At 40.3% G+C, this 23873-nt stretch overlaps 1 protein-coding gene across 15 annotated transcripts in view; it reads right to left on the bottom strand.

The window, feature by feature from the left end:
- LOC117011070 (aminopeptidase O (putative)) overlaps positions 1-23873 on the bottom strand; it is a 386126-nt gene that overhangs the window by 229154 nt on the left and 133099 nt on the right. For 7 of the 15 annotated variants that reach the window (XR_004420849.1, XR_004420847.1, XR_004420848.2 and 4 more), the window contains one exon: positions 23627-23722. The exons of 4 other annotated variants lie outside the window; for them this stretch is intronic. Coding sequence is in view for 6 of the 11 variants with exons in the window: in XM_033086311.1 (XP_032942202.1) it covers positions 23627-23722 (96 nt within the window). In the remaining 5 variants the exon portion in view is untranslated. Of the gene's footprint in view, positions 1-861; positions 1170-14863; positions 14953-15320; positions 15512-22803; positions 23073-23626; positions 23723-23873 lie in introns of those variants that run through there. 4 more of the 15 variants (XR_004420851.1, XR_004420850.1, XM_033086318.2 and 1 more) reach the window with 4 other exon arrangements.

Below are 23873 nucleotides of genomic sequence, written 5' to 3'. Positions count from 1 at the left end.
GAATGCAGATTTTTCTGTCCTTTAAGGCTGTGCACAAAATCCAACAGAAGCTGTTTTCACAGGCCACTGTATTTTCAGGTGGAACAAGAGAGATTGTCACAACTTGCTCTGTCCACACAGACAATGCAAGGTTTCTACATTGCTGCTATGATGGGATGTCAGTTGTTTTACCCAAAGTCTCTAAGAATATTGTCTTGACTCTGCCTCTTCCTCTTTTTCACCACATGCTAAAATTCATGGCAGGGAAAGAGAGACTGGTAAAATTTAATAAGATTAATATAGAAACATTCCTGTCCAATCAGGCTTCTGCCAAAGAAGAAATTCAGTAAAATACACACTTGCCACAGCATTTTTAGCTATACATCAGCAAACTAGGTGAATCAAGAATAAATTGAAAAATAAATTATTTCTGTTTACTTTTAGGCAAGTTAAAAAAAATTGGTTCTTCATTGCCAAAGTATAATTCAACTTAACTAATGATGCGCACACAGCATATTTGGCTACTGTCAACTACCAGACTATGAGAGAAGTACTGTACCTAAACAAGTTATTTTAAATTGGTCTGTAAGGCAGACTGAAAATACTTCTGTCTAGTTAATAGTATTATACACATGCACTCTGTGAGAGAGGCCAAGCAGCATCTTTTGAAATTGGCTCAGGAGTCTTAGTCCAGCTTTGGAGACAGCAAGCGTGACTACTAAAATGACTGGACAACCTGAGTGGAGCTCATCATTAACTTTGTGTTAACAAATATAGCACAATCAGTGGAAGTTAACTTTGAGGAAAACAAAAGACAAAACAAAGTCTTTTTCAGAATGTTGAAAGAACAGCCTGCACACCTCTGATACAACTTTCCTTAAGACTTTTATTCACAAATAGCAACTAGGAAATATATACTAGCAGATTCTGTATTCTCTTCAATCCCCTCACAAGATATTTCAACAGTTAGCTCTAGAGCTTAATTACAGTAATTTCACCACTATAAGGCACACCCTTTTGACTAAAATTTTGATGGAAACCCGGAAGTGTGCCTTATAATCTGGTGTGCCTTATATGTGGACAAAGTTCAGAAACTTGCCAACCCGGAAGCGCAAGCCGTGAGAGCTGTGGGGGGAACCGGCGGGGCCGTGGCCGGCAGCCACATGGGATGAGTAGGCAGTGGATCCTCGCTGAAAAAAAAAAAAGAAGCGCCTTATAGTCTGGTGCGCCTTATATATGGACAAAGTTTGGAAATTTGTCGACACCCGGAAGTGCACCTTATAATCTGGTGTGCCTTATAGTCGTGAAATTACTGTAATCTAAAAAACTCAACAGAATTTGTCCTATCATACACAGTTTTGCCTGATCAATTATGTTATCCTATTGGAAAGTGTGAAAAAGAAACATACGGAAGTCTTGTTCAAGCCACACTTCAGTGAAACAAGAGCTCCGAGTGGCTAACATCACAACAAATACAACTGTACGTCCCGCTTATATGGTTGGGTATGCAGTAACTGCAGTGCAATACAATCCATGGTTATAACACCAAGAATTTTGAGTGAAGTCCAATACTCCTCTTTGAAAAAAGTTCTTTATTTTTATGCTCATGTAAATAATTCCTGAAAAAGAATGGATAGATCTGCAATGCTGGAATATAAAACCAGCTAATGTATGGCCAGCCAACCCATTCACTGGAAATGAGCACACTGTTTATGTTGAGTCATTTGTAGAAAACCTAAGGGGAATTAGTTTGCCTAAAGGCATTCCGTTCATTAGCATCAAGAGGAGAAACTGATTTACACATCCTGTTTTCTGCTTATGAGTTACACCCAACAACCCACTTGTCCCTTTGACGCTACTGTCAGAGAATGACACAAGGTCACACATACAAGAGCTTTGGTCCATCACAGTGAATTATCATGCAGCCAAACTCTGCTGTTCCTAGAAGAATAAGAATCCATGAAGACCGTGTTTCCCCTCAATATGGTTGATTGTCAACATTTATTCAGGATCTTTCAGCTTCTTTTTACAGAGAGAGATCCCCTGTATCTAACAAATCACAAGCTCTATTTCAATGTAACTCTCCTTCCTCTATCTGGCTTACTGGTTGTTTGACATCTGTCTTTCTCCCACACCTGATTAAAAAAAACGAGGTTACAAGAGAAAACGTACGGGGGTAAACACATATACACTGAAATTAGCTTTTTGTGAGCATATGTTATAGGAAACAAGACTAAAATAATCTTGATTCCTTCAGAAGGTGAAAAGCAGCATCCATAAAATCTCTGAGGAGCTATTATTAATACCACAATATCACAAGCCCAGCCCCTGCAGTTACCAAAGGAATTTCCTGGAAGCTGATCAGTTTTCTTCCTCTTCTCTGAAAAGAGAATGCCCTTGAACCAAATATACCATTGTAGGAAATTATAACTAAGGAAAAGGGTAAAGGGTAAGAAAGAATAACATTTAGATAAAAGCCTCAGTGTAAGTGACCTACATTGCCATTCAAAGCAGCATAGTGGTAGAGGACTCCATTTTCATATCTAAACTCTTCCTTGGTAGCCATGTTAGGGAAGTGTGATGATAGCCCAGGGCTCGGACTTTAGTAGAAAGTGTATGGCACCTTCTTAAGGTAACTTCTTAAGTCAACTGAAGCACAAATTACCAGCTATTCACATTTCTATACCTTACAGGATCTTAGGCTAAAGAATTTGGCCTAGCCTGAATACAGGCAGCAGGGGCTGTAAGATCATGCCTTGACATTGAGTATCGTGCATGCAATCCCACCCTGCCTGAAAAAGAGAGGAATAAGCAACATGGAAAATTATCTGGAAGTTAGTATTCAGCAACTCAAAAAAAGATAATTGGAATAAGTAACCCTGATTAACAAGATTACTATGCAACGAATGCAAATCTTTCTAACAATAAGTTTTTAAAAAGACAAAAAAACTCCCAAACCTCAGAAAACCCCTGTGAACAAAACCCCTGAGACCTATCCACTGGTAGATGAACGAGATTGTACCAGGTAAACAAAAAAAAAAAATACTAATATGTCAGTATGCATTAACAGTTTTAGAGGAACTAGGCCCTTTTAGATTTAATTCTCTATGAACTGGGTAAAATATCTTGGTTAACAATCAGTGGGGAACCATCAGTGAACAGAGATATTTGCAGAGAGGATTTGTGAGGACATTCACACAACTTCCGTTCATGAGTGGGAAGTCTTACAAGATCTCACACACAGCAGCCTACTTCACTGAGGGCCATTATCCAGTTAAGGATGCAGAAAACCCATAGTTTCCCCTCCCAAGCTTCCACAGATCTGTACTGCTTCATCTGGAAAAGGTGAAGTCCAGAGGAACCTCCACGACACCCAGGAAAGTTCCTACATTGTAAGTAACAACAGCCATGACAAAATAAACATGATGGCAGAACTCTGAGTCATTGGCTCAACAGTCAGGAGAAGAAAACTTGTTAAAAAATATCTTTACACCAAATTTTATTTTTGTGGAAGCAAAGTACTGTAAAGAACTGTGAAAACTAATGCAAGTCACAGAGCATTCCTATTCCTCCAGCCATGCTATAGTAATGTGGCTGGACAAACCCACCCTTTGTTATCCTTCACTAATCTCTCTAAATTTATCTTTCTGAGATCACTAAATGAAGTGGTATTGCTGCACAGATACTGCTGGGTGCAGCCATTGTATCAATACCTACTGTGCAGTGTCTCAGGACAATAATTTACATTCCTTATACCTAACTCACTGTAATTTGAAAGGCACGAATACTGACCCTGTAGTGAGCTACTGGAGAGGCTCAGTTGCTTTTCTATTCATGCAGCTGAATTTCTCTTAAAATTAAAACAATAGCTAATGTAATTGGGCACTAAATTACACTTTCAGTATCTTTTAAAACAGACTATGTGTCATGCCACTGTAATACAAACATTTATGTAGGTGAACTAGAACAATCACAAAACTATTGAGCTTTTCCATGAACTGTTGTAGAGCACCAGTTCTTTATCACTTTATCTCAGTACAGCACCATTACATTCTTCAGTTTACATGAAGTTTATACCAGTTCAGATTTTCACTAGAGAAAATATACATAGTGGCATTTATTTTACACTAGCATAGATCTATTCCAAGTGTACAGTTGGCTTTTTGTTATATGGAGTATTGCATTCTAGTTTCATTCTAGCTTATAAAACAAGGAATCACTGAAGATAAATACAGCATGGAACTAAAAGAAAAGGGCTTCACTCAAAGCATATAGTACTTCTCCATCACAGCAGATGTGTTTTACTCAGGTCCTCAAGTTTAAATCCTGAATTCAAAAGTAAACTTAAAAAAACCAAAAATAATTTAAAATACCAGAGTTGCTAACAGTAATTCAGTGGCTTCATTACCAGAACAATAATTGTATGCATGCCACATTTGTAAAAACTTCTGCTAATTTCAGCTGAGTCTGAACTCTTCAATCCTTCAGTCTTTCACCCCACTTGACGAACTGCAGACTACTGTGGACATGGGCATCACATGCCTGCAGTGAGCTTGCCTAAAGACTGAACCATTGCTACAGACTCAGAGATTTGAAATTGGCCCAATATTAAAATGCCTAATTGAGCGATAAAAGGCAAAATATGGTTTGTACTAAAAAAATCTGCTTTCACTCTTTTGGAATCGCTGCTTCACAGAAACATCCAGCAGTCTCTGCTTTGCGCATCTACGTGTAGAAACCTAGTATGCACAAAAATGAAAAGTTGAGACAGAGCTAACTCAAAAAAACAGAATTCAGTGAATCTTGAATAGATATTATGGTTTCAATCACCCTCTTATTCTTTTTCTTCTTGTCATAAAGGTCATTATTTGGAAACAAAATAAGCATCTACTGACATTTAAGCAGAAGGACTGACCAAAGTGGCCTACTAAAATACAACCAAGTCAATCCATGCCAGATGAGTGACTGCTAGTTTCCTATGAAAACTTACCATCACTAATGTGTATTGATGATTGACAATGCAGTATTTGTCCATGTAGATACATGCACAGAAGAAAACTTCAGTTTTGTGATAGTTTATGGACAAAACATATGAAGAGCACACTTTTCAATTTTTCTGAGTGTCTCACGCGGGAGTCGTGCAATTTATCAACCTGATCACTTCATAGCATATAAACTGGTAACACAGGGATTCAAAAACACATTTGAAAGCTTCCAGCTCCTGTCTTTTAGCATTAGTCACAGTGAGGAACTTCAACATACTCCATGCTGGCATGATACTGGCAGAGCATGCTCTGAAGAATTACTATGGCTTGTTCAAAGCAAAAGGGATCAGGCAAGGAGATCATGGCAGGCTGGCTTTTGTATAGCTTCAGTCAACAAGGAGAAATGTAGACAACGCCCACATCCTCAACACAGCCTCATGCACCTAAGGACCTGGCCTTCTACTCAATGATTAATGTTCAAACCATCTGAGCTGTGGGATGCCTCCTCACACTCTTGAGAAAAGGCTGCTCCACCCTTAGCATATCTTTGCAGAAAGAGCAAGCAGGCTGTAAGTGAAGCTCTGCCCACACATGGGCACGTGAACCGCAACAGACAGGGAGTCAGGACAGCTGGTGAGGACATAAGGTGGGGAGGAAGGAAGCCTTTTGTGGGTGTCAAGCACATTTGCTGCAGACCAACCCACCTTTTCAGAATGAAATCCACATTCTCTCCTGTCACAGACCCAAATGTTTTTGGTCTTCCTCAAGCCTAGCTTACTTTGCTGAGATATTGATGACACAGGAAGATGATTCTTAAAGAGGACCAGACAAGGAATTAATTAATTAACAGGAATTAATCAGACTTTCCTAACTACGTTAAAAAAACTAGTACTGCCAAATTTCTTTTTAAAATCACCTCTTTCAAACTATAAAATAAGTTATAATGAAACTAATTAAAAGTGTATTGTTACTGTATGTGGTTCCCAGCGGTGAAAAGAAACAGTAACATGGCAACTTTCTTACATGAGCAAGAAAGAGCATTTATTTAAGGAAGTCATGGATTTAAATAGTATACATTGTGAAAAACAATTTAAAGAAAGTTCATTGGACAGAGCAGAAGACACCCCTTTAGAAACACACTCCATAACTAGAGTCACGTACACTGCAGGTGTTATAATCTTGGTTTTGGGTTTCAGTCCTTGAAGAGCCTGAGAACAAGGCTCAAGTAGTCTGAGAAAAAGTCCTGGCTGCTTTCTGGTTCCCAGGTCAATAGTGTATGGTTGCGTTTCTCAAAATGCAGCACATCTTTTCAGTTTTGAGAAAGGGGGAAAAAGCCAAATCATATGTACACACTACATCCTGTGCGCCCTTTAAGAACATCAATAAAATCTGACAGAAAGCGTCCCCCAGTCTGAGAGGCCATCAGAGGAGTTCCCTACTTCAGGCGGGGGAGAGGCAGGGGGCTCTATGCTGACATCCCCACAGCTCGGGGAAGAGGCGAGGGGCTCCGCCCCTGCTCTCCGCCGCGGCGCCGGGAGCAGGGGGCACTCCGTGCTCGCCCGCCGCCGCCGCGCTGGGACCAGGCCGGCGCCGCGGGAGCGGGGCGTGCTCCGTGCCCGGCCGGGGCCGCGGCGGGAGCGGGCCGCTCTCTCCGTGCCCGGCCGGGGCCGCGGTGGGAGCGGGCCGCTCTCTTTGTGCCCGGTCAGGGTCGCGGTGGGAGCGGGCCGCTCTCTCCGTGCCCGGCCGGCGCCGCGGCGGGAGCGGGCCGCTCTCTTTGTGCCCGGTCGGGGCCGCGGTGGGAGCGGGCCGCTCTCTCCGTGCCCGGCCGGCGCCGCAGCGGGAGCGGGCCGCTCTCTTTGTGCCCGGTCGGGGCCGCGGTGGGAGCGGGCCGCTCTCTCCGTGCCCGGCCGGTGCCGCGGCGGGAGCGGGCTGCTCTCTTTGTGCCCGGTCGGGGCCGCGGTGGGAGCGGGCTGCTCTCTCCGTGCCCGGCCGGCGCCGCGGCGGGAGCGGGGCCAGGGTGAGCGAACCCAGAGGCGGTGGCCATCCCCGAGTGGCACCATCGAGCTGGGCCACCTGGCCCCGTCAGCGGCCCCTAGCGGGCCGAGCCTGCACAGCCTTAGTTGAGCCAGTAAACCCCCAACCATGCCACGGTTCGGTTACTATTTGGCAACTTTGTTGCACGCGGGTCCTCGACAGAGCGGCTTATATTCGGGTGCGGCTTATCTATGGACAAAAACCGAAATATTTGCCAACACCCAGAGATGCGGCTTATAGTCAGTGCGGCTTGTATTCGTGAATTTACTGTAATTTTTATTTCAAATATGCCATTAATACATATGCTGATACACAATAGAATTTCTGACACTGTAAGCTAACATTTTCCTTTGAAAGGAAGAGGGAGAAAAATCAGAAAGTAGGGTATAACCAAAAACTTAAGAACTTAACAGTGAGCTAAAATGAAAATCTGTATGTACAGATTTAGTACACAGAATTGAAACCAATATTCTTAAGATACTTTTTACCTTTTATTTTGTTACATTCACAGATCTTCCCTTCAAAATTTAGGGCAGTCTATTTTTCAGTCGAAAGAGATGCAAATTTTGAGAGCAACAGAAAAGACACAATAGAGAAGGTTGATTTCAACTAAGCGAAGCTGGCACAGCTGACCACATTTCACAACAATATGAATGCAAATAATATATTTACATATGGCAATAATGAGAGCCTCATGTGCTACAGCTCTCCAGAGCCAGCCTGATTCTCTCATAAGTCATCGCACGACAGGCAGGGATTGTGAACACAAAATATTAACTGTGCTAAAATGTCAGTCAGTCTGGCCCAGGCTTCAAACTGCAGGAATGTTTGCCAGCAGAAGAAGGTGTTTTCTTAATAGTTCTACTGTAAATGGTCAAGGACGAATGCACTCCATGATGCACGGAATGCTAAATGTGTCGTTTTGCCTGGGCAGCACAGCTCATCTCCCATAACTATTGGTTTGTTAATCCATTTGGTATAAGCAGTTTAGGAACTTGGAATAAAGTCTCCATACTACTCACACCCTACTTCCATATCAGAGAAAAAAAATATAACACTACTATTAAATAGAAATTTAAAAGTTCCACTGGCCACAACTGGAGGCAAAAGTAAAGCTTCACGGAAAGGATGTGTCAACCACAGTGCAGGAGTGGTAGATATGCTGTTCCCTGAAGGTACTAATTAATTTCTTCACATTAATCCCTAAAGGCTAGCTCATTCCTTCCACGAGCTACCATGTTGGTGTGAGCAGATTAAACAGGACTCTTATTCACAGTCACAAGGCTCCTCACTGCTCTCTGATGTCAGCACAGAAGGTCAGCTGCATAAATACCAGGCAGCTGAAGCTGCACTGTTATGACCAGACATCCTGTTTGCTGTGAATTCTATTTTTAGCATTTTTATGATGTTAATAATGGGAACTCCCAGTTTAACCAGTGAGCTTTTTGTTGTAATTTATCCTGCACTTAATCAAAACCCACTTTATCAGAGATTCAAATATCTACAGATTCCATTTTTTACTGCCAGCTTTAAGCTGTCTCTTCCCTCCACAATCCTTGCTCCTGCCTTTCAGGAGTTCTTAGGAATTTTCAGAAGCAAAAATAGACGTTTTTGTAAAGACTTCAAAAGACACTCTGTTACCTAATCTTAAAGCAGTGTAGTCAAAAAACATTTTATTATTTTGCTTCTGCATGGGAGCCAAGACATTAGAAAAAACCACAAAAGGCAAAACATTTTATGCAGAAATTTTCTTGAACTAGCCAAGAGGCTGTCAAGACTGGGAATTGTTGTACACTTTCAACACCAGTAGAGTGTTTCACCTGGGACAAAGTGAAGATAGCTATATGAGGTTTCATTCATATTTGAGCTAAAATGACTCCATCACATTCTTAATGTAATTCAAATTTTAGCATTTTCTACACATCCAAAAATGCTTAAATTCCTTCACCACATTAAAACAGGTATAGTCACAAAGAATCAGGTCTCTGCATTATCTTTCACAAGAACAACATTATCTTCCACAAGAACAGATGCAAATGGTACAAAAAGAAAAAAAAAAAGGACAAATGTATCTGTAGTAGCATGGAGGTGCTCCATAAAAAAAGTGTATTGCTTCCCATCAATTCAATTAAAAATCACAAAAAAAGCAGACATTAACCTTTCATCATCTCCTTTTTTTTCCCCAGGCAAACCAGAAACACCTGATCGTAACAGAAGTTTGTATCAGGTAAAACACAGGTAGGTACTCATTAGAGTAATATATCTATAAACATTCCCTGGTTAGAAATGGATTTTCACTCTTAAGATAGCCTTTTTTTGCAAAGGGAGTGAGGATGTATGAGGTTGCTGAAACTCAAGTCTTCCCTAAAACATAAAGAGGACAATGATAAGGAACCAATGTGGAAATGCAGACAGATGGGATATGATGCAAGACAGAAAGGAAAATAAAAGGATTGCATTTGCCATGTAGAGAGCCTTCATGATTATGTCACTATCTTTCATTTCCCTCTAAGCACCTGGTGATGCTAATCCTGACATAAGCAAATGGTTAATCCAGCAGGAACCATGAAGAAGACTCAAGTGTGGATGGATAATTGCCAGAATATTTAACACTGTTTTCTCTAATCACGCTACAATCTAAACTTGTCAAAGAGAAAATTATTTTTGAAGCATAGCACAATTTTTAATTGGGAAAGTGGCACTTGAGGGGTTATTTCAATGTTTAATAGATTTCTGCCTGGACTGGCATGTAACAAAACAATGTTTGTACCATGATTCTCATTCATGACATGACCCAAAATACTAACAAAAATATCAGCAGCTGCCTGCCATAAAGAATAACAGCAATACAGATATAGAAGGCCATAGAAATGAATAGCAAGTGCTTTTGATGATTGCCACACCCCAGAAGACAGTTTCCAAAGTATCTCAAAGTATCGCAAAAACTCAACTGAACAGAAAAAAATCACAACCAAACCCAAAAATATTGTCTGGTTGAAATACATGGAATAGTTGCCTGAAGTTTCAGGTGTTTAGAAAAAAAAAGGAGAAGCCTTTTTTCGAGTTGAAATCCTCAAACAGGGGTAACTTGCACAAATAAGTTTGAGGAGAGGTGTTTTTTATTTTAAACATATAAAGACTATCTTTTTTATCAATGTCCCTTCAAGTCATGTAAGAACCCTTTTTATCCTGGACGTATTTTTTGACCAATGATTTGCATCCCTGTTGCCTGTTTTGCTAGTCATGTGCTTCATAAAAACTTCACAAATAATTCTTGTGTTGTAACCATGCCTAATTTAATATAAAAGTCAGAATTTCAGCTCAAACCCTCAGGGAAACTCAGCTGGATTTACTGTAAGTCTTTGCCAGTGCTTTGGAAAGTGTCCACATAGCAAAACACCCGCCCAATCCACTCTTAACTAAGCCAAGATGGCAATAAATTCAATAAACTGGGGGAAAAAAGGCACTTGCACCATAAGCTAGCTTCCAGAACAGGAAGGGCATATTCAACTGAACATTCCCTTCATGTACCTTTTTAATTCCCATCCTCCAGCTCCTAACACTGAAATCAAATGCAGTATAACCAGACAAATTCTCCTTACTTGTAACTTAAAGGAACTTGACTTCTGTGCGCTGTGCTGGAGTACTTTACAAGTCATTAGTGGGGCTGTTTGTAAAACTCCCACGGAAACAGAACCCAGAAGTGGAAGGTGCTTGCTAGGGAGGTTGAACACAAACCAAAAATCTTGAGCTTTAAGTTTCCTTCTACAATTACAGAATCACAGATGACTCTGACCTAGAAGGGACCCACAAGGACCAAGTCCAACTCCTGGCCCTGCACAGCATCATCCTCAAGAGTCACACTGTATGCTGAGGGCATTGTCTGAATGCTTCTTGAGCTCTGTCAGGCTGGTCCTATGACCACTGCCCTGGGGAGCTGTTCCAGTGTACAAACACGCTCTGGGGAAAGAACCTCTTCCTAATACCCAGCCCAAACCTCCCCTCACACAACTTCAGGCCATTCACTCAGGTCCTGTCACCACAAAGATCAGTGCCTGCCCCTGCTCTTCCCCTCACAATGAAGTTGTAACTGCAGTGAGATCTGTCCTCAGACTCCTCCAAGTTGAACAGACTGAATCACCTCAGCCACTCCTTGTACAGCAAACAAGCCCCAGCACTGCAGGCGAGGCTGCCCCAGCTCAGAGCAGAGCAGGACAATCCCTCCCTTCCCTGGCTGTGATGCTGTGCCTGATGCCCCATAGGACAAGGTTGGTCCTCCTTGCCAACCTATCCCTTCCTTTCTTCCTTTCCTATGCCTATCTAAATCTCCTCAGACAACATGTGAGTAGCAACGAGCACTGTGAATCTCAAGGATATTATTTGTGTTGATAATAATTGGTCACTTCACATACTGTGACTCAGAAATTTATTACAATTTTAAATACAGTAATTTCACGACTATAAGGCGCACCCTTTTGACTAAAATTTTCCCTGGAACCCGGAAGTGCGCCTTATAGTCCGGTGCGCCTTATCTGATGGACAAAGTTCAAAAAAATTGCCTACCCGGAAGTGCGAGCTGCGAGCCACGGGGGGAGCCGGCAGGGCCATGGCTGCCAGGTGGAGGTGGGGCGGAGCAGGGGCGGGCACGCCCCGGCCCTGTGGAGGCGGAGCCGCCCCTCCAGAGGCACGCCCCGGCCCTGTGGAGGCGGAGCTGCCCCTCCAGAGGCACGCCCCGGCCCCGTGCAGGCGGAGCCGCCCCTACACAGGCACGCCCCAGCCCTGTGCAGGCGGAGCCGTCCCTCCAGAGGCACACCCCAGCCCCGTGCAGGCGGGATGGCCCCTCTAGAAGCACCCCCCGGCCCCGTGCAGGTGAAGCCGCCCGTCCAGAGGCACCCCCCGGCCCCGTGCAAGCGGAGCCGCCCCTCCAAAGGCACCCCCCGGCCCCGTGGAGGTGGAGCCGCCCCTCCACAGGCACCCTCCAGCCCCGTGGAGGCGGAGCCACCCCTCCACAGGCACCCACCGGCCCCGTGGAGGCGGAGCCGTCCCTCCAGAGGCACCCCCCAGCCCCGTGCAAGCGGGACGGCCCCTCTAGAGGCACCCCCCGGCCCCGTGCAAGCGGGACGGCCCCTCTAGAGGCACCCCCCGGCCCCATGCAAGCGGGACGGCCCCTCTAGAGGCACCCCCCGGCCCCGTGCAAGCGGGACGGCCCCTCCACAAGCACCCCCCGGCCCCGTGGAGGTGGAGCCGCCCCTCCACAGGCACCTCCTGGCCCCGTGGAGGCGGCACGGCCCCTACAGAGGCACGCCCGGGCCTCGTGGATGCAGAGCCGCCCCTCCACAGGCACCCTCCAGCCCCGTGGAGGCGGAGCCGCCCCTCCACAGGCACCCTCCAGCCCCGTGCAGGTGGAGCCGTCCCTCCAGAGGCACCCCCCAGCCCCGTGCAAGCGGGACGGCCCCTCCAGAGGCACCCCCCGGCCCCGTGCAGGCGGAGCCGCCTCTCCACAGGCACCCACTGGCCCCGTGGAGGCGGAGCCGCCCCTCCACAGGCACCCCCTGGCCCCGTGCAGGCAGCACGGAGGGGCGGCGGCCATAGCCCAGCCCCGGAGAGGCAGCACGGAGGGGTGGCGGCCATAGCCCGGCCCCGCCGGATGCAGGCGGGCCTGGGGCCCCGCGGCACCGCCCCTGCCAGGTACAGGCGGGCCCGGGGGCCAATGACTGCCGGGTTGAGGCGGGGCCTCGGCCAGCAACCGCGCGGAGGGAGCTGGGGGCGGAGCCTCGCTGCAAAAAAAATGTGCGCCCTATAGTCCGGTGTGCCTTATCTGATCTACAAAGTTGCGAATTTTGCCAACTCCCGGCGGGTGCGCCTTATAGTCCGGTGCGCCTTATGGTTGTGAAATTACTGTAATTAGAATCACAATAATGAAATTGATGGTATACTGACCCAACTTTTCTCATTTTCCGTTTTTCTTCTGTGTAATTAGTACTGAGCTATTCTGTTGGGAGGTTTATTTTATATCTGTAAATGAGTAATCCAGAGTTCATGTTTCATCATCCGTAATCAGATTTTTATAAATTTTAACAGATAAAATGTTCTGGCCAAGTAAAACTCATCAGTCTTCAAAAATAACTTTTCCATAGCAGATTTGTTGAGTCACAAGTGATTTTTATTCTGTCATAAAAAGACATTTTTATAACACTTTATGCATTTGGCTTATCCTAAGTTTTGATGGTAATAGAAACATTCAGCTCAAAATTACTTGAGATAAGCTGAAAAGCCCTTGTTTTTCTCTGATGAAAGGAATATAGTCAAACACTGAGCACCGTATGATTTGGACACATCAAGTTGTACTGCACCAGATATAGGTGCAATAGTGAAAAGCTTATGTGTAGCCCAAAGAACACAATTCCCATACTTGAAACTGCCGGTCTTGCTCTAACACTAGCAATGACAAACAAAAACTCCATGTACTCTCACATTTACCAAACTCAATATGTTTTACAAATACTAACTTAGCATCACAAGTAACAAAACACTTAAATAAGAATATTTTTAGTTTACAAAGATGCAGAACTTGCTCACCCTCTCTACAGAGCACAGTTTATTTGTGTGGTAGAAGAAAGGATAGTAATATTCTGTAATTCAGCAGCCTATGCATGGTTAAGACAACATCTCTGTACAAGTTTCAGAGATTTTAATGCTGTAAACAGAATGAGGAGCAATAGTAGGTCCTAGAGAAACACACCAATGCACTCAATTTCCTTTTATTTTAGAAAGAGGTGTACAGATGAACTGGGAGAAATACCTCAATTGTCAGAGGAATGTGTAAATGGAAAATAACCAGGATATAGGCTAAGAAAGAAACCAGAGTTACTGACTCCTAACTGCTCAGCCACCTTTCTGTCACAGCAAGTATGATGTCATAAAGATAATACAATTATAAAGCAAGCAAGTGACCTTTTACACACAATCTTACACATGCAAACTAGACAGCAATAAATCAAAACACTTTGTGATTTAGGTACACTATGAGAAGAATCATGGATACATCGGGTAGCTCTTTCTTCCATACCCAAGCAGGTAACATATAAAAATCCAGTGTAAGTTGAAACTTCTGAGAATTAAAAAAAAAACCAACAAAACCAAACACACACACACAAAACCAAAAAAACCCCCAAACCCCCCAGACACCCCCAAAAAAACCCCAAACCCCAAAACAGGCACCAAAATGAAATAAAAAATTTCAAACACATGGCATTACTGAAGAGTAAACAGCACTGCTTTCAGGCCTAGCCAAAGAATTACCGTTACATAGAGAAATCAAGTCTGACTTTTAAAAATCTAAAAATAATTCTAAGAATGCTTCCCATCTTAATGCTCTGGACAAGACAAAACAAATGAAGAGACATAGCATCTACATGCCATCTAGGTCATTGGTATTACACAACCTTCCATTTTAAAAACACTTCAAAGAAATTCCTGTATGGGATATTCACAGACTTTCAACTGATTAAAAACAGTGTAAGACACAAAATACCCTCTGGGAGTATAAAATGGGCTGTTTTCAGAAAAGGTCCCTGTCTTCCTGATGAAGCAAAAGAGAATCTGACAGTCTGACTAGGTACTTTCTATTAAACATAACTCATTACATATTTATTCACATGCCACTTTATACCAGAAGCCTAAGCACAAGACATTCAGCACACACACTTAACTCTACGTTTCTAACTCATGTAAGTTGTGAAGCAGCACACATCACTAGAATAAATACACCTTGTAGCAAAGGGTTCTGTGTGCTCTTTTCTTCATCATAGGTTCCAACTCTGTACTACCTCCAAGTTAATAAAACAGTAACAGACTTGCCATACCTCTTTCTATGCTGTGAAGAACACAACACACAGGCACATTTCTGACTTCTGGTTGTTATCATGCCCTGCAACAACTTATCACACTGCACCTGAAAGTTTTACAATCAAAAATTTTTGCACTGAAAAACCCATGATTTAGCAAGCTTTTATTAATTATTTTATTCTCCTTTTGCATTTAAAGTTACAGGCTGCATACGCACGTTCAAAGAGTCAAAGACAAAAAGGTAAATAGTTATCCTTTAAATTATTATTATTTAAAATAGATTCAAAGCCAACACCTACACTGATACTTAGAATCTAAAATCACTGTAGTTGAAATTCATTACTGGAAAGTATGTTCTATTACAAAATAAATATTGATACGACGAATCCTCCCATACTCAAGATCAATTACACACAGCCCTAGACATGACTGTGTTCTGTTCTGATCTATGCAGCACGTTAAAATAACACCTACCTGTATACATTTTGATGCAGAGAGTACTAACTGCTTCATGGAGGAAAGCGTGGCCTAATTCTTATCTACAATATAGACAGGCCTCAAGGTTGTGCTGGGCCACAAGACTTGACTTCATTTCATTGCCATACCCAGCTTTCTTAAGTATCCGCAAACAAACTATCTATTATCGCCATGCGTTGGATTATGATCTGTAAAATCAAGATAAACATTCTTATTTCAGTTTTAAAGGAAAAGAGAATTTTAAGAGATGTTACATGTTTCTGAGGTATCTCACACAATAGCAATTAGGCACTTATATAAAAACTACTTGGCACTTGCTTAGTAGAAGACATTTTGTACACACTGAGCAGCATAAAAGCAGTATCGCCACACTACCAAGTAGCAGTATCTTTCAAAGTATCTTGAATTTCTCAGCTTCTTTTATGCAACACTGAGCTGCTGTAAAATTAGGAGCAATGCATATAGTACACAAAAGCATTTTCTTGTCAGGTACATCTCCTCTCCAGTACTGATAAATGAGAATAGTAGTTCTTCAAATAAGAGTAAATGTCTAATTTCTTGAAAAATATTATAGATGTTACAAAATAAGGGTGGGTATTAAAACAAAGGTATAGTATTTTAATTACACTGTCCGTGAAGAGATTAAAAATGTACCTTCCTTTCACATATTCCCATCTATAAAACCAAGTAAGCTGAAATCACTCTCCCTGGTTTCACAAGGAATCATTTGTCCTAAATATGACCCCATGTGTTGCTTGTGTCCCACAACAGGTAAAATTCAAGGTTTTTTTACTTCCTTCTGGAAGCATCTGAAAACCTAGCAGGTTTACTCAGGGTAACATTTGCTGTCAAAAAACAGGCTGTATTTATCAAGCCACAATGAATGTAAATTTGGGTGACAAACTAAAAATTCCATCTTGCATGAACTTCCATACACTCAGAAGGGAACCTACTTTTGCTTTAACAAGCAGTCTCTCTTTAATAAGCAAAAGAGGAGAGAGGAAATTGCAGGACATAAAAGGAAACGGAGCTTCTAACAAATTGATTCTACAGATCTTGTCCCTCAAACATTATCTGCCCTCTCCCAGAGGTGTCATCTATGCTGTAAGATTTAGATACACAGATAAATAGATATATTTTTAAATACAGGCAAACATCCCCCAGTAAAAAACTCTCTGGGCAATTAGAAGAAATCAAATCCCCTCTTCGAAGACAAAGTGATCACTTGGAAAGTAGATCTTGAGGCTGAATGACTAAGAATGACTAAGGCCCAGCAAAGTATTTTAATATATTAATACCTTCACCATGTTTGTCAGTACAGCCAAAACACAGAGAAATCAACTTTAACAAAAACCAAGACAACTATAGTTACTGTATTACTGGCACTACACATACCATTTTTTCTTTGAACTAAACAGGATCTTGAGCATGGAAACATTTAATATTCTATTGCCATATTTTTTTAAAATATGGATGAGAGAACATGAGACCCTCTTCCCTGTTCCATGCTAAATCCTAAGACCCTTTTTTCTCAGGTACTTCAGTTAAGTGAAGAAGGAAACCATGGTGTCCAGCACATTTAGAGCATGCAGCCTGAAGAGTATGTAGAATATAAATCCAAAACATTAAATTTTTTATGAAGCAAAAGTAATGAAATCCAATTTCAACAAGGAACTTGTGTCTCATGACCAAACCACTTCACAGACTCAAAGTGGCAACAAAAATGGTTCCTGTGGTTGGATTCTACCTTAAACATCTTACAGAATTACCAAAAATGATGGAGCTCACACAGCCGCACTGCTTTTTTGTGGGTTTTCCCCACAGCATCTCTTAAAGGAACATGGCTCATATACAGCTCTAACAACTTTAACTGAAAATGCTCAACTGATGCCTAAATTTAAGGTAGAAATGGGAATAATACATCCAGAGCAACATAATTGCCTAAGCTTCCTTTTAATCAGCAATTTTTCCAGATAAAAGAAATGTTTTTCTTGAAAAATCATTATGAGCTCCAGCACAGGAGGACAAAAAAGATCTTGTAGTTAATGAAGCAAATTGTCACTGGCAATAATTTTTTAATCAAACCTATGGTAATGTAAGTAATATATATACACACACACGGTAATGTTAAGAAGTAGTCTATTTTCAAATGTTGGTATAGGTTTCACAAAACCTGCATCCGAAGCATCTGATGAGATGAATTAGACAATTGTCATCAGTCACTTGGTTTGTGCTGACATGAAAAGTAACACAAGAAAATATATGCAGCACAGACCAAATTAGTACAGTGTAGTTGACATGCCTTTAAGAATTTAATCTGTCAATTTAGTTAAAGCAACAAAGAATACATTTGCTTTCAACTGTGAGCTACCTTCCTGCTCTAAAAGAGCTTCTTAGGGGACTCTAGGGGACTTCTTAGGGGAAGACAAATGGAAGTATTTTAAGTTGTACCCATGACTACTTTTAGTACTGTGGCCATGAAAAAACAGATTGAGAACTACCAAAACCTTTTTAACAGGTTTTGCAAAAGGCCTAGCCATTACCTTCTGTGCTTGTACATTTCCTTAAAAAATAATGTCTGCACTGAGAGACTACTACACATGCGCTTTTACTATATAGCATGTGAACATAATCCAAACTGAAAAGAAACATACAATGAGGACAATTGCTAGGACCGGTCATCAAAAAATAGTTAAGCCTTTTCTGACAATGTGTAATAAATATAAGACTGAAATAAAACACATGTAAAACTGAAATAAAGCACACATTTGAGCCTGCAGACCAGCAAGCCTCCTTAGGAGTCATTATAGTCAGTCACATCAAGAAGAACCTGGGGACATTTAAATCAAGTAGATTACTCAGCTGGCATGCACAAGTGTATACTCTCAGCTAATAAAAAATCCTTAGGAAAAATCTGTAGGAGAAAACTTAGGGAGTGTTTGAATGCAGTGCACCACTATTTTCCAAATGTGGTATGCTGATCCAGTTGCAAACGCCCTGAAAGGGACAGGCTTCTTTCTGCTCCCAGCACTCACGACATCATCACTCAGAATTCACTGCGTAAACACTGGTGGGGGCATACACTTGAGAAGTATTAAAAACAATCACATGCTTTTTGGGCTTTTTTTCTATTTTGGAAAGAATGAAACTATTCTCACATTTTCCATTTCCTGTTTTATTAAAGACAAAACTTCTTTTCATTAAGCTAAGGTATAAATGATCATGTTTCAAACACCAAAAATAGGGCTTTATAACTAGAAACAACAGCAGACTGGAAAAGTTAGCAGCAGAAGTCAATCCCAGTAATATAGTTCTAGAAAGCATCATATGATAACATACACAAACATCACCTTCTTAAAATGCTTCCAGATCAAACAGTACTCTATCAAAAATGTGTAACTAATTCTTCCTACAGATCAAAAGCAATAAATCCCACTACTAAAACTGCCTTTTCCTACCTTTCTGGATAAACCTCGTGTCCTACAACAAAGTAGTCCTAATCCACCATTGCACAGGATGATTGCTTGTTTGGGCAACTATAATTAACAGTGATGCAAATATCTGCAAACCTTAAACTATTTCAGCACATAGCCATGCTGGCCTGAGATCTCCTGATTTAGAGATGGTCACCTGAGTCAGAAAGGAAGCAGAAGCATTAGCATATGCATGGTGATAAGTAAAAACAGTGGCCTAATGAGAACATTCACTCTTCGACAACTTAATATCTATCTGGGAAGCTCCATATGAAATGCAATATAACAATTCCTTGCTAATAGAGATGGGTGCTATTAAAAAGAAAACTATGATCCTGGCATACCTCTACTGGAAATAAGATACAGCTCATACCGTGGTCAGAACTGGACTATTAAAAAAAAATACGAAATCAAAAATGTCACTTGGTTGGTTTTGTTGGGTTTTTTCACACAGACACAGTATTTTCTTATTCTATTAAATGTTTCTTAGGTGAATTCTAAAGCAGCACTATCCTAAAAAGCAAGCGTTGTTTAGAACAGCACAACTAAAAAGTTTGCTAACAATTCACAAATACAAATATTCTTTTAGGGATGGAGAACTAAATACTAAAATTGCTTAGTTCCAATGGCCTGAAATTATATTCTTATGTACTCATAAAAAAAGCTTTCCAACGAGTGTCTGTTTCCCACACAGCTTAACAACATTTTACGAAAATCAGATCTTGAACATGAGATGGGAGAAATTTTCCATTCAAACTTCTGAATGAGAAAAGAATGAAATGTTTTCTGTAATCAGTGAAGGCCAGTTTACAAGGTTCCTAGAAAGTTCTGCAAAATTAACAGAATTTGGTACAGCAAATAACACCACTGAAGCATCTCTGAGTAACAGTTTAGGACTTTTCACCATGTTTCTTTTAGCTGTTAAGCAGTGCACAAGCTCAACAAATTATTTCTGATTTATTCCTTAATTTGGTAGATTCAAATAAAAAGACATTTCAACAAACAAAAATACAGGTGAATTAAAGATTTAATTTTTATGCATTAAATTTTTATAGTTATTACCTGAATTAGCAAGAAGCATACCATCGTGAGTAAATTTTCTAGTTAACTAAGAGCTCTTTTATACCACACAGTATTTTTAAATCAGTATTTTTTACAAGAACTTGAAATATTTTCTACTTATAGTATAACAAGACAAGTCATTTTAGAGAATTACAAGATTTTTTCCTTGTGTTTCACTTACACCAGTGAATTCATTATAAAAGGGCAAAGACAGCATTTAGCATTAGTAATATATATCACAACTGGTTTGGGTTTTTTATTAGAAATTTAAACGCTGTATCAAGAAGGTAATTTTTGCTCAGGTTATTAACAGAGCTTAAATACTGACAATTGTACATCTCTGGAGTGCCACGCAGGATCAATAGCAGCAACCAATACAAAAAAAAACCAAAAAAACCAACAACAACAAAAAAAAAAAAATCAAAGTTGTATTGCTAATAAAACTAGCAGACAAACTTTAAACACAAGAAAACAGTATTTCTGAGAAAGCAGCAGAAATTATTCTGGAAAAGTTGAATCACTCCCCAAAGTTTCAGCATACAATCAAACTAAAACTGAAACAGTCGAACGCAATTTTTATCATATGCAGGAAACATGTTCCTTATCTAGTGTGAATACATATGCATGCTTATTTCAATGTATTTCCTAAATCCTGTGTATCCTTGTTATCTCATCTGACGACACTTTTTACACCACTGGTATATTTTCAAATCAGCTTTTATTTTTTACACTGAATGTCATGTAAAAGTGAATTAGTCTTCTAATGTTTCTCCTCAGTAGATACAGATTGTGCAGCACAACTTCACTAGTCTGACTAGAAGATAATTTTCTTCTGCCTAACACAGATAGGATAATGGAATCTTTTTTTCAAGTAGATAGTCAACTATTAAAACAAACAACATCATCATAACAACACCACCTAGCAGTTCTATCACACTCTTCATTATAAAACAATACTTATTTTGACCAAGTAATTATCAATTCTGTTACACCTTCTTCAAATTTCACACACAAATAGCATTTTGCATTAATACACATATTGACTGCTTAATGTGCTGACCAGATAAATGACAATATGAAGAGACAGCATAATATTAAATGAGAAGTAAAAAATGTAGAATAGAAAAGAGGACAAAAGTAGAAATGCAAAGGGTGAATGTGTTTAAATTTGTGTATGTGCATACATATTATAAGAAGAGTAATTACAGAGAACTATAAGCAGAAAACATGGTGAGCAAAAGTTAATTTTTTTTCAATTTTTCAACTTGTTTTTCCACATTTTTCAAACAGATTGAGAGACTGAAAGCAAATAGAAAGGAGTACAGAAAGAACACTATCACAGGTGACCAAATGAGCCAAAAGAAGACAGGGAGAGACACGAGGTGTGAAAAACAAGTAGGAAACCAAAAACTGGCATAAAAGGTGTTAAGAAAATATAAGGAGTTTCAGAGATAGAAGAGCAAAACATAAGAAATTTTTTAAAGCTTTAAAACAAACAAAAAAACCTAAATAAAGAAGAAGAGCAAAAGTATGAGAACCCTCAGCCATTCGGCTAGAAGTCTTTCTCACCAAAGGATTCTGTGCCACTGCTATAATCAATCGTGTGGATCCATACTGGAAAGCAGCACCACACCTTTCTACACAAGCTTCCTCACTGGTTCCTCTTGAGCACAGTTAACACTACAGTCACCTAGTTTTATCCAGCACATGGTGTCCTCAAATGTTCAAATATGTATAAGCATATTTACATAAAATAAAAAGTAAAGTCAGCTCCTACAAGCTTAACTGTTTAGAAGGCAACTTTTCTCAAGAAGCAACTCCTTGGCAGTTGTCAGCAATCTTTCCTTCACCATTGTGTTTCACTTATTTCATACAGTTATCTTTCTGTCCTAGATTTTGTACTTGGACACAGATGTTTGATTTGGCGGTGACTCAATATAGCAAAGTTATCCACCTTGTATTAGAAATAGGACTTCCTATCACGAAGAAAAATAATTGAGGAAAACTAGACAGCACAGGCACATGAAAGCTTTGAGGAAAATCTGACAGCACGGGCAGATGGAAGTTTAGAAGATACATATAAAAAGGTTAGTGCTTGTTTTGAAAGTTTAGAAGCTATATTTAATAAGCTGGTGCTTGTTTTGAAAGGATAAACAAGATCAAAGAAAAATTTGGTTTTCAAGTTGTAGCAAAATACATCAGTATCCTTATTTTAATCACTGCTCTAATACGAGCTGCCTAGCAACTCTCTGACTTCTGTTTATTATTGCTTGCCTTCTCACATCCACCCTCACACTCACATCTTTATTTCTATTTCTATTTCTCTGCTATCTTCAAGGTTGCCTTACTTTTCCATTACATGCTTTTCTCTTTCTTGTTCACTTGCCTATCTCTGAAGATACTTTAACTTCTGTATAATGCCATTTTTCGACAATGGTTATGCTTTCCATCAATTTTAATTCATATGTCTACTCACAGACCTTGCTCTAGAATTACTGTGAGTATCTTGTGTTTACATATAAGGTTTTGCATTTCTATCACTGCAAGGTACATGAGTTCTCTCTCACAAACTGTGGAACATTTGGAGAACAACATCCTCAACAGAAAAGGAGTTTTATCAGTACAAAGGGATTTTGCACTAAGGAAGCTTTCTCCTATAAAAAGAGATTAGGATTGGTATAACAGCATAAGGCGCTTTTAAACCTACTGTTCAGCATAACAGAGGATCTACTTTGCACCATTTAAAAATTGCTTCAAAATGCAGACAGTCTGGTTTGTACCAGGGTTATTGTACCATCAAAGCATTTTGCTCACAAATTCCCAAGGCAATTTAATTTTTATCTTAAAATAATCTGCTTCATCTTAGCATAAAATGATTGTGAATACAAATGCTACATACACACACACACACATTCATATACAGAAACAAACAGAAATGGGATTACCTGGCGAAACAGTTCATGCTATATCTATTTAGATCACACCATTCTAAAGCACAACAACACAGAATATCTTTCCTAAATTACGTATTCCAGTTACAAAATAAAAGTAGTGAATTAAAGGATGCTATTTGGCAGTTTTTAGCTAACTACGGAGTTAGTAAATCGTCCACTCACAACAATGCATTTTTTGGACATTTGTCATATACTTGCAATGTCCATACTAAGGCAACACATCCCAGGAACTGGCAGTCATGTTATCAGGAAGAATTTGGCTAAAGAAAGAAGCAATGCTTCATTATGCATTTCAGAAGCACTTTTGAAAAAACAAACCAACACACTACTATTTTAATCCTTTAAAGGTAACAAGAGCTTTAAAATACAATAATATTTTTTTTCAAAACCAAAACAAGCAAAAAAACCCCCACCACAGTTCTAATAATGCATTTGGAAGTGCATCTTTATTCACCTTTTCTTTTTTCCCTCGAGGAACAGAAAACAGCTATTTAGTATGAGCTAACTACTTGTCTCCCTACATTGCAATTTAAATGGTCGATTCAACCTTATCTGATAGGTCTTTCACAATAGATTTATCAAAATTCAGTGGTTTAAAAATAGTTTAAATTTCTTTGTATTCAGGTTTTACAATCCTCTATAGTAATTTTTAAAATAATCATCACATTCTCATTAACTGAAATCTATACAAATAGATGATTTTCAAACTCACCCTCTAAATGACAAGCCAACATAGTCCAAGTATTTTCTTTCAACATGCACATCACATCTATTATTGTCCCAATATCTACCATGAAAACTGTCTCTCACCTACCAGTATCTGAAAATAGTGTTTCAGGTACTGCCAAAAGCTTTCCAAGGGCTGCATTTCTCTGATGAAAGCACCCCTCTCTTTCTTCCTGACAATGTCCTAGTTAAATACAAACTCATGAAAACTCTGTCTCCTCAACACAGACATCTAAAAAGGTTTTTCATTTCTTGTAACTATTAATTTCATTGTAACTAATTAGCGACTCTAAAACTTTATCTGTAACACCCATTTACTAGCACCTTGTGGAAGA

The sequence above is a fragment of the Catharus ustulatus genome, chromosome Z, assembly GCF_009819885.2.
Source record: "Catharus ustulatus isolate bCatUst1 chromosome Z, bCatUst1.pri.v2, whole genome shotgun sequence".
NCBI classification, from domain to species: domain Eukaryota; kingdom Metazoa; phylum Chordata; class Aves; order Passeriformes; family Turdidae; genus Catharus; species Catharus ustulatus.
Note: the sequence above shows the minus strand (reverse complement) of the source record. Positions and strands in the feature narration are given on the sequence as shown.